This window comes from Etheostoma cragini, chromosome 22 (genome assembly GCF_013103735.1).
Source record: "Etheostoma cragini isolate CJK2018 chromosome 22, CSU_Ecrag_1.0, whole genome shotgun sequence".
In the NCBI taxonomy this organism is placed as follows: domain Eukaryota; kingdom Metazoa; phylum Chordata; class Actinopteri; order Perciformes; family Percidae; genus Etheostoma; species Etheostoma cragini.
Window position 1 is genome coordinate 8,584,114 of NC_048428.1, and position 11,120 is coordinate 8,595,233.

At 38.8% G+C, this 11,120-nt stretch overlaps 1 protein-coding gene and 2 long non-coding RNA genes across 5 annotated transcripts in view; all 3 read right to left on the reverse strand.

Moving 5' to 3' along the window:
- The window catches only part of LOC117937986 (myelin-associated glycoprotein-like), a 30,783-nt gene that overhangs the window by 789 nt on the left and 18,874 nt on the right, over positions 1 to 11,120 (reverse strand). The window contains exons 1-4 of one of the 3 annotated variants that reach the window (XM_034862303.1): positions 6,121 to 6,193; positions 5,588 to 5,971; positions 5,109 to 5,414; positions 4,761 to 5,021 (exon numbers count right to left, since the gene is read on the reverse strand). In XM_034862303.1, the coding sequence (XP_034718194.1) occupies positions 4,761 to 5,021; positions 5,109 to 5,414; positions 5,588 to 5,971; positions 6,121 to 6,193 (1,024 nt within the window). Of the gene's footprint in view, positions 1 to 4,760; positions 5,022 to 5,108; positions 5,415 to 5,587; positions 5,972 to 6,120; positions 6,194 to 11,120 lie in introns of those variants that run through there. The other 2 variants (XM_034862302.1, XM_034862301.1) reach the window with 2 other exon arrangements.
- Positions 377 to 1,382, reverse strand: LOC117937995. Its single transcript, XR_004655299.1, has 3 exons — positions 1,199 to 1,382; positions 902 to 977; positions 377 to 707 (listed from the first exon to the last, which is right to left on the reverse strand). It is a non-coding gene; the product is annotated as an uncharacterized LOC117937995 (long non-coding RNA).
- LOC117937997 overlaps positions 10,278 to 11,120 on the reverse strand; it is an 8,503-nt gene continuing 7,660 nt past the window's right edge. The window contains exon 3 of the long non-coding RNA XR_004655301.1: positions 10,278 to 10,388. This is a non-coding gene — a long non-coding RNA (uncharacterized LOC117937997). The remainder of the gene's footprint in view (positions 10,389 to 11,120) is intronic.

Here is an 11,120-nt window from a genome sequence, read left to right on the forward strand (position 1 = left end):
AAACAGACATTAAGAGTACACTGAGAAATAGATCAGAAATGACTAACCTACTTACATTTAAACATTGTCTAAATGCCACAGCTGACATTTTGATTTGAAACTGCAAAAAAATATATAAATTAAAAGTTTGAGATGCTTTTTTAACATTCTAAAATGTGACCATATTAATGTCAAACTGTAATAAATGACTCAATGTTTAGTTGGAATTCAAATTCATGGCTAAGTGAACAATGTGTTTGGAGAAAGAAAAGAGGTGAAATCAGTTGTAGTTTGAGCCTAAACAATAACATAATAGACTGATTTATAAAACAAAAGTAATTTACCTCTAACTGTTATTTGAAGAGGATCACACTCAGCTGCTGCCAGAAATGGTCTGTTCTCTATTCTGAAGTAGTATGTGTCTGTGTAACTTGGGATTAAACTAGAAAACAAGGTGGTGCATTGTTTCTGACTCAGGTCTCCAGTAATACTCATTGGATATCTATTATTCACCCTACTACTGTTGAAAATCACATTATTTGTTTTGTCGCTAAAATGTATATCATTTTTAATCCACACTCCGAAGGTTGTTCTTGTGCTGTTGAAATCCTGATCTGGTTTAGACCTGAAGTTACATGGGATTAGCAGACAAGATCCACTCAGTGCTTCTATGTTCTTTGGTGCAGTAATGAATAGGGATGTTTTTTTAGGACAATCATCCAGAGCACCTGTGAAACAGACTCATGATGAACAAACTGTGGAGCAACACCTGCATGAAACACAAACTACAACTCAGCAGCAGCATGTTATCTCCTTTTTCTTTTTAACAATTTCAGAATAAAACATTTCACTTTGTAGTCAGGACATGAACAGTTGGAAAAAGGAACATCTCCAAATAAAAGAGACTGAACAAACAGCTGACCTGAAACAAAGAAGACACTCAGCAACATGTTGGCTGTCACCATTTTCACAGACTGGACTGCAATGACACTCATCATCTGGATTTGACAAAAAGTTACTTTTCAATATTTTAATCAAGGCATCTTTTAAACAAAGAATTCATGTTCTGTTAAATCCATCTCCGATTCACACATTCAAACCAGGAACTCAACCAAAACTAAAACCCAACATATAAAAGTGGAGTTCCTGAAAAGCAGCAACATAAGAAACTCTCTGGGTTAAAAGTTCAAACATAAAAAGCAGTAACATTTGACCTTACCAAACGAGCCCGCAGCTTAAACAGAGAAACAATTAGTCCCAATGTGGGAGTTCCAGCAGAACTGCACCAGAGCCAGTAGCAGACCTCCCTGCTAAGCCGTTGGGATAGAAAAGCAAACAGACTTGCTGTTTGAAGCTAGATATGAAGAGACTGAAACACTGCAGAAATACTTCACCCTTCCTCTTCACACCTCGGGAGTGAGGAAGTCAGCTACTGTGACATCTTGAGGTCATAAGTGTGCAAAGAACATATTTGTTCCCCAAGATTATTTTACACTTGACTCACTGAAAGCCTGTATGCCTTCTAATGTGAGAGCAGGTGTTGCTACACTATGCTGTGGCTGTAACCCTGACTGGTGTAGTACATATGTTACAATAGTAATTAAATACGCAGTACACAGAGGACAGTTCCAGGGAATGAAGACTTAGATTATTCTAGATTTGTGCACTTTTTGCAGCATACAAGTGTAAAAAGTGCATCATGCTCATATCATATCATTATAAAGGCGAGTAGAAACACACTGCATGTCCATGTTGTTTATTTACACTGGTTTGAAATTGTAGGTTATTATACTTTAACAATCGATGCCTTTTCTGACACTGTAATATAAACAAAACTAATTGGAGACCAAATTATGGAGACATTTTTAATTTTGCCAATTTACCTATTTCCTCTGCACTACAAAGTTCTCAGCGCTTTATTCACATAGAAGCAGATTCCTTGTAGGAATTACTATGCATAAGTCCTCTAGCTGCTTTGTTATCGCTTGTGAACAAATTGTATGATTTCAGGTGATGTTTACACTAGAGCTGTCAAATGATTAAAATATTTAATTGTGACTAATTGCATTAATGTCATAGACAACTCTCAATTTTCTTTTGTCCCATCATTTTTTCTCATTTTAATGCTCTTATCAACATGGAAAAGTGGATCACATTGCCTTATGCAAATGTTTTTTATTGAAAACAATATTGGCACATAGCCTACTGTGGCGTAGTGTTCAATTTCACATATAACAGTCACACTTGGAGCAAATAATCTCTCACATAATGTAACACCGTCCATCAATAACAGGGTGAAAAAATACTTTGAGGAGGGTGGGGGGGAGTTGCATCAGCTGTGTGCTTGGCCATCAAGTGGTATTTCAGACTGGACGTGCTGCGATGATTGCAACACAACACACGGATCACTTTGGTCTTGGTCACTTGGTTTAGCACCTTTTAAAAAGTCGACTTTCCGTTTAGAATGTTATTGGCATCCGTTTCAGCGTCTCACTTCACCATCCACTCAAAAAGTAACATTACTACTCTTTGGCCGGCCTGCAGGCCCAAACAAGTGCGTGGCATGCCCGTTTTGTTTCCGGTCTAGCAAGATCTGGTGGCAAAATTACAAATCCCACTATGGCCACGCCAAGTCCCGCCCTCTGAAGCAGCTCGATTGGTTGAGGTTAGGGAATAGGACCTGTACAGGTACACATGGATGCCTGGCCAACAGTGTGTGAACGCTAAGGCTATCGGCTTGGCCATCAAGTGGGACTCGTAGTATCGCGAGCCAGTGTGGTGTTGTAGTTTTTCCAAACGTTACTAGCTGTTGCAACAGCATGTGAAGAAAAGAAAAAGAAAAAAAAATGCCAGGACAAAAAGAGCGTTAACCGCACGATTTAAAAATTGACGCCGTTAAAATAGGTTTGTGTTAACACGTTTAACTGACACTAGTTTTCACACAATATGTAAAATGTTGGACCAATAAATGTGACTGAGATTAATGCGTATTTTTAGAAGTTGGATGTCAAGGTTTGCATTACAGCGCAATGAATAAATATCCGCAAATACAGAATCTCATGATGATTTAATACAAATAGAAATGTGCGATACAAAATATTTAAGAAACAATAGATAAGTACATATTAAACAGTCCTTGTTAAAACATTTGTAAAATATCACATTTAAATAGAATCTTTACTTTTAATAATATGTGCACAGAAGTGCTTCTTGTGTCAAGTTCATTCTCATGTCGTCACTTAGAAAGTTCCTTATTTTGAGCTTCCAGACTGGTTTCTGCAATATCATTCTTTTGTCCAAGCATCAGTATTGTTTTCTACATTATCTGATGTAAAAAATAAACTTTTACAAGTAAAAAATAAGGTGTATTATGAACCCAACCCAAATGGATCACAAACACTCATTTTTTAGTAGAGATCCTCTGGGCCGTCAGCAGTCTGTGTTCGGCTGTCTGCTGTCTGGGACACTTTGACCTGTGCATACAGAGACTCCTGCTGCTGTCCTCTGTCCTGGTCCAAGGACGAGGACGCTTCAGGTCTCTGCTTGGAAAAGTCCATCGCTCCATAATGGATGTCTTCTTCTGTTTTGCTGGCTGGCATTTGAAGACTCATCCCTTCACCTTTTTGACTCAGTGAATGATGTATGAAAACAAGAAATGTGATCCAAGGATCTGGAAGACAGAGAGCTGTCAGAATACTTACAGAGAAAGCATGCTGAGGTTTTATCAAAGTCAGACCAACAACAACATGGATCATACTTATGTTGCCTTTTTGAAGTTTTAGAGCCAATCACTGTGTCCTGACCAAATGGCAGTTCGGACATATTTAAAACTGGTTTCTGACGACTTCCCTGCTGCCTGGCATTTCCGGACCCTCAACTTCTTGACTCTGCAAACATTAAAAGAAGAATCGATTTGAACTGCCGGATCCTTCCACATTTAATATGTCTAAAACGGCATTTTAGACAAATTTAATCTTGTAATTTCTGGTAAATTGTGCCATTTTGGTGACACTAAATGTTTATACTTCCCAGTTTACAAAGTTATTAAATACAACATATTAAGTGTGAGATCTGATGAGTGGAATAGCTAATTCTCACACTAGCTAGTGGATTAGCTGCTACGATTCCAACATTTGGTTCTGACAAAGTCAACGCTCGCTCGGTTCACTGGTTATTTAACACTTACACCTGATGGTTGCTTGGTCTGAGTATATAGTAACTAATCTCCATTCACAAAATCAATGCACATTATACATATCTTAGAAGACAGTCTCTGTGAGCAGATGTATTTCCCACCTGAGCCTGTTGAGTTTGACGTTTTGTCTTAAAACACCTGGAAGACAAAGAGCTGTCAGAACAATTGAAGAGACAGCATGCTGACATTTTAGCAACGTTAGAGCAGCAACAACAACGTGGATCATACTTATATACATACAATGTCGCCTTCTTGGAGTTTTAGAGGCAACCATTGTGTCAGATGTTTTCAGTTTTGATACTTACCAAACACAGACAGCAAGGCAGATGATGAGGATGATGAAGAGGACCCCTCCAAGAGCTGAACCCCATAGTAGAGAGTTGACAGAGTTCTCTGGTCATAGAAAAACAAAACCAAGTGACTCAAAGAAAACAAAGGTTGAAAGCAGACATGCAACAATACAGATGGAATGATTTGTAAAGAGTAAATTTCACACAAATCCAGTAAAAGGTGCTTTGCAAGGCAAAGTAAGCAAAAACAGGAAAGAGAGCAGATTAGACATGAGCAGCTTCAGTTCTATATTTACCTGCACTCTTTAAACGAATCCAAGATGACCTCTGATTACCGAGACCATTTGTGACCAAACAGTGATAATCTTCTGTCTCACTGGTCACATTGACGCTGTAAAACTTCCCTTTACCTACACGGATTGCTCCAATTTTGCTGTCCTTGAACCAGCTGAAGCTGGGGGGGGGCTTGGCTCTGCTGGAGCAGGTCAGGTTCACCCAGCTACCTGCTGACACCAAACCTGATGGACTGATGGACACTGAGGTGTTCTTGGGAGCATCTGAGGAAAATGTGAGATTAACTTTATTCATTAAAATCAGCACATGATGTTCTGACAGGATCCAATAACAAACACTGGTTGTCTTACATGAGACACTGAGAGTCTTTGTCTCCTCTGCTGTCTTGACTCCTCTTCCTTCATTCACAGGATATGTGGCAGAACAGCTGATGGTGAGTCCATCATGTGTGTCTGACAGAGTGATGGTCTTCTGGATTTTAGTTGTGAAGGTCCGATCTGTGTTCACCTTTATGTTGTTGTGAGGGTCTTGTTGGAGATTCCAGGTGAGTTTAGGAGGGGAGTGTGGACAGGGAGTGGGAGCTGAGCAGCTTATAGTGACAGACTCCTTCTCCTTCAGAGCACCTGAGATCTCAATTCTGGGGCTCGGGGGGGAATCTGGAGTTGAAAAAAAACGACATGCTAACAGTTTCTGCAGCATTTTCTAAAAAAGTAACCATGTTAATGTCAAACTGTCACAGGCTTGTATCAAATCAGTATTTAAATTCTTGGCAGAATGAAAAAGCATGCCATTTAAAATAAAAAGTGGACAAAATACACAACTCTCTTACCTCTAACTCTTATTTGAAGAGGATCACACTCAGCTGTTGCTCTGCTTGGCCAGTTCTCAATTCTGAAGTAGTATGTGTCTGTGTGATTAGTGATCAAACTAGAAAATAAAGTGGTGCAGTTCTTCTGACTCAGGTCTCCAGTAATCTTCATTGGATAGACATTGTGCTCCCAGCTACTGTTATAAATAACATTTTTAGGAATTTTAACAAAATCTTTTGAACTTTTAATCCACACTCCGGAGGTTTTCCTTGTGCTTTTGAAATCTTGATCCATTTTAGCTCTATAGTTACATGGGATTAGCAGACAAGATCCACTCAGTGCTTCCATGTTCTTTGGTGTATTTATGAATAGGTCTGGATTGTAAGGACATGCAGTCAGAGCACCTATGAAATGATGAACAAAAGTAAAATTTGCATGAAGCTCCTTTTTCTTTTTAACAATGTCAGAATAAAACATTTCACTTTGCAGTCAGGACATGAACAGTTGGAAAAAGGAACATCTCCAAATAAAAGAGGCTGAACAAACAGCTCACCTGAAACAAACAAGACACTCAGCAACATGTTGGCTGTCACCATTTTCCCAGACTGGACTGCAATGACACTCATCCTTTGGATTTGACAAAAATATACTTTTCAATATTTGAATCAAAGCATCTTTTAAACAAACCAGAAACTCAACCAAAAACAAATAAAAGTGGAGTCCATGAAAAGAAACAACACAAGAAACTCTCTGGGTTAAAAGTTCAAACATAAAAAGCAGTAACATTTGACCTTACCAAACGAGCCCGCAGCTGAAACAGAGAAACAATTAGTCCCAATGTGGGAGTTCCAGCAGAACTGCACCAGAGCCAGTAGCAGACCTCCCTGCTAAGCCGTTGGGATAGAAAAGCAAACAGACTTGCTGTTTGAAGCTAGATATGAAGAGACTGAAACACTGCAGAAAAACAACAAGTGGTGCCCTTTCTCTTCACACCCTAGGAGTGAGGCAGTCAACTTCTGATGCACACTTCTTCTTTTTTCACATGACTCATTGCAACCCTGTAATACACCATCAATTTACAGACATTTTTTCAGGACCATCTGGGCTATCAGGAAATGTATGCTGCAGCGATGTCACATAAATGTACTAATTATTATATGACTAGAAAGACAGAAGAAAGAACTAAATGGAAATTGCATCCTGCAAATAACAATAACTTAAAAGACTTTTGGCTTTAGAAGATTTTCCTCCCAACTCTTGGCAATGGGGGCCATAAATACAAATTATAAACTTTTTAGATTTTTTTCTAACGGAGTGTAATGGTGAACAACAAGCTTTGCTTTTTTCTCGTTTGGTGGGGGTGTCTCTGGTTTAACATCTTCCTGAGTCTCCTGTTAGTGTTGTTGCACCTGTTAGGACAGGACAAATGGCAGCTTTACCATCCTTACTGGTAGAAAGAATTTGACAATAAGTTCCCTTCAAAGGTCCGGCCCACTTTCAGCCTGAGCAGAGCTCTAATCAGCACGAGAAACTGAAAACACCTGTGTAGGGGTTCAGAGGCTCAATGGGACCCAGGAGGAGGAAGCCATACTCAATTACACTTCTAGAGGGTTGCCTGACTGAACATGACCCTGCATGCTCTGCCTGCAAGACACACACATATGCACACATACACACAAAGACAGACAGACACACACACACTACATTTTAGGCCCTCCTGCTTGTTTTAAAGGTTAGGGAGGTTCTCTATTGGCTGAGGAGTAGCCGTTATCTTGACATTACTTCATGTCTTTTTCCCTGTCAGTGAATCACATAAAGTATGTAGAAATAAATCTAATAATCCATCCTCAATGCACCATGGGCCCACGCCTTACAAAACTTTCCAAAAGCGCATATGAGAACCGTAGTATTATTTATACCAACTACACTGTTACATTATTATTTCACCTTGTTTGTTCCACTTAAATTACGCTGTGAACCCAGATTTATTTGTAATTAAACTTCTCAGTGGTCACTACTGTTCTTTCGTGTTTTGTTTAAATCCATATTCATTACTAAATCACATTACTTGTTTGTAATAATCATCTTATTTTTAAGTATGCAGTGCACATATCTTAATAAGCAGAGATAACTAAGGATGTTAATGCTGCGTAGAAATATGAATAAATAGACATAAATAGGCAATGTAAAGTAATCCCGCCCATTGTATTGTAATCAGAACAATACACAAGTGTGTACTAATACATGTTATGTTTATTAAATGAAGGCCCAAATATGGTTCAGACTAGAAATTGCTAGTATCAATTAGCTAGCGACAACTAACGTCAACGTAAGGTAGCCGCTAGCTAACACTAACGCTAGCCAACGCTAGCTAGAAGGGTTTGTCGTGACTTTGCCTGGAACGCAACCAAGTCATGAGTTGTGACTTGAAGTCGTAACTTACTGGCTAAATACTCTGTCTGGAACGCAGCATTAGTTTTTCTATGGGAGGGGTGTGGTCATTTGAACTGTGCTAAAGCGATGCAAAGGCTCATGGGAAAATAACACACACCTTTTTTTTGTTAACAGATAACATTACAAACAATCAGACAACACAGTTCAATATGAGCTTATGGGAAAGGGAATCCAACTTATATAAAACAAGAAACAATAGTAAAAAACGTAGTACAGGATAAATAAAAGCATGAGATAGACATCGTAGAATAACACACGTCTTGAATGGTTTCTGTCCTAGTTAAAGTGTCCGTCGGACACCGCCTACCAAGAGCCTGGGCCTGTCCGACGTTTCTTCCTAAAAGGGAGTTTTTCCTTGCCGTCGCCATTGAATGCTTGCTCTTTGGGGAAATTACTAGAATTTTATGGGTCCTTGGAAATTACAGAGTGTGGTCTAGACCTACTCTGTAGAGTGTCTTGAGATAACTGTAGTCGTGAATTGATGCCATAAATTGAATTGAATTATTATAATAATGTTCTGTCATTAGTTTGGGTGTGCATTTATGCTATCTGGGTTTTAGTTTTGTACGATTGATTTAGTGTTCATGTTTATCTACATTTATTGGTGCACTATGACAAAGACCCGTGTGGAGACTGATGGGATCTGGCAAGTGAGGAGAAGTATGGCTAACCAGATTCATGAAGAGCAGGTTGGAAGTTAAAATATTTGAATTGATGTTCTCTATGTTTGAAGGAAAGTAATGTCTGGAAATGATACTCTTAAAACTTTCCCATAAAAATAAACTAACGTATTGATGTATTTTTCTTATACTTTTAATAAGTAGAGTGTTATATTTGATATTAATAATAAGTCTACAAAGGTAAAGGCAGTTTACTAATTGTTTTTAGTGATACTACTAATGTAAACTTTGATTTGTCTGCTGCATCAACTCATCACTCTGTGTTTAAACAACTTGACCTGTGAAGTTTCACCTTTTGTTAAAACGTAAGGCCACAGGTTTCCACCATGGATGGATTACGAGTTTCCACGTGAATTTCTTATAATTTGAGAAAACCTTGTACCCAAGAAGAAGAAGACAGTCAGGAAGACGGCCTCTGATCGGTCAACACACTCACCTGACAACATTCTGGGAGTCAAGATGATCGGGGCTTTGACCTACAGTAAAAAGACACATTTTCATACAAAAAGATAAAACGAATAACTGTTGAGTTGGGGATTTCTTACTCTGGCATTATTGTGTGATATTTTTGATAAACACTTTAGCTTCAGGCTGAAAATTTCCTTAGGGATAAATAAATCCCCATCTATCTATCTATCTATCTATCTATCTATCTATCTATCTATCTATTTATAAAGCGTCTGGAAGGCCTAGGATCACACACAGGCCTTCTTTGGAAAGCACCAGGTAGCTTGAAGCATTAGGTGATATCAAAATGACATAACATGATTTATGGATCCATGAAGTGACTGAACTTCATATATTGCACATGTAGTTAAAAAAAAGTACTTATAAAAAGTGGCATGTCATATATATAGAGAGGGTGTTGTATTTTGAGTAGTTTAGTTCTATTTTTAAAATGGAGTATGATTTGACACCATCAGCTCAGATAGCCAGTATTTTATCAGACACATATGCAAGAACAGTGCATTCAGATCAGGAAACATTGTCTTTTGTGACCCAGCTGGTGAAGCTTTTGAATTTCATAACTTTATAATTTTATTGTATGAAATGTTCCACACATCAAATAATAAATATTCAATAAATTGCCGACAAACACAATTCTGGATTAATGAAAACGTTTTCTTGCAGAGAGCGTTGCCCTTTAAGATAAAAACTCCTTAGAAAAACAGAATTGTCCTAACAGAAAATTACCAGTACTACTTCACAGACATTTCTCCAAAAGAAACCAAAATTCTGTAGATTTATTCTGTACCTTTAACAGACATTTCTGTTAATCTAAAAATGGAAAATTCTGTAGATTTACACAATATCCTTGGTACCTGAAAAGGACATTTCTGTGAATTCAAAAAAATAAAAAAACACAAAAATTCCTTCATATTAACACAGAACATTCTAACATTGTGTGTGTTGATACAGTTGCTATGATGATATTACAATAAGACCAACTAACTTCCCCTGTTTTCTTGCAGTTCTGAGCTATTTCTCAGCTCTGTGGTCATGATGATCCCACCACTTCTCTCTGGTAGGCCTCCCACAGAGTTTTTATTGATCCGTCTGTCTTTGTGACACAGGCAGTGGTGTAGTCTACGTGATCCGCAGGTGTATGCAGTATACCCACTAAGTAAGATCCAAGATTTCCATATACCCACGTAAAAATTCCCAATGACATGCAAGAACACATTTTCTAACATACTTTTGTTATATTTGAACTGCCAACTGTGTTTTTCTTCTTTGCATGGGCTAAATAAAGGTATTTCCACCGTGAATTGGTGCATAAAAGTGTATCCGACACTCAAAATAACCCTGGAGGAGGACACCCACTATGATATGTCACCCCCTTCCCCCAAAGGCTCATTCTGGCCCATTTATACTGTATAGGGCCTATACAGTATAAATGGGCCAGAATGCCTATACTATAGGCCAATATATTTATACATACAGTACAGTATGCCCACTACAACACCTAAGACTACACCACTTGATGCAGGTGAGTACCAGGCAACAAAAGAAGGAACCAAATGCAGATAGGTAAGCCAGACAGGAAGTGTTCAGGGTCTTGTGGACGAAAAGAAAATACAAAAGCTTATGGACATGGATAGCAAGTCTGAACAAAATTTACAAAGGATCCACAGGTGAACCGGTATGGGGCAGGTACGAGACACAAGCAGACGGGATGAGGGTTCAGGTTCAGGCGGCTGGAACGAAAGGGTACAAAGCAACAGTGACAATCCGGCAGGGAATGAGTACAAATTGGCCGGTAAATCTTCTTCAGGGATGCTGCGGGAAACAGAAAGACATGACAGTGAGGAGACTGGGACAGCTGGGAGAGTCTGAGGGCGTCTGGTGGATGGATGGAGAGTGGCCATGCAGGGGTCTGGTGGATGGATGGAGAGTGGACATGCAGGGGTCTGGTGGA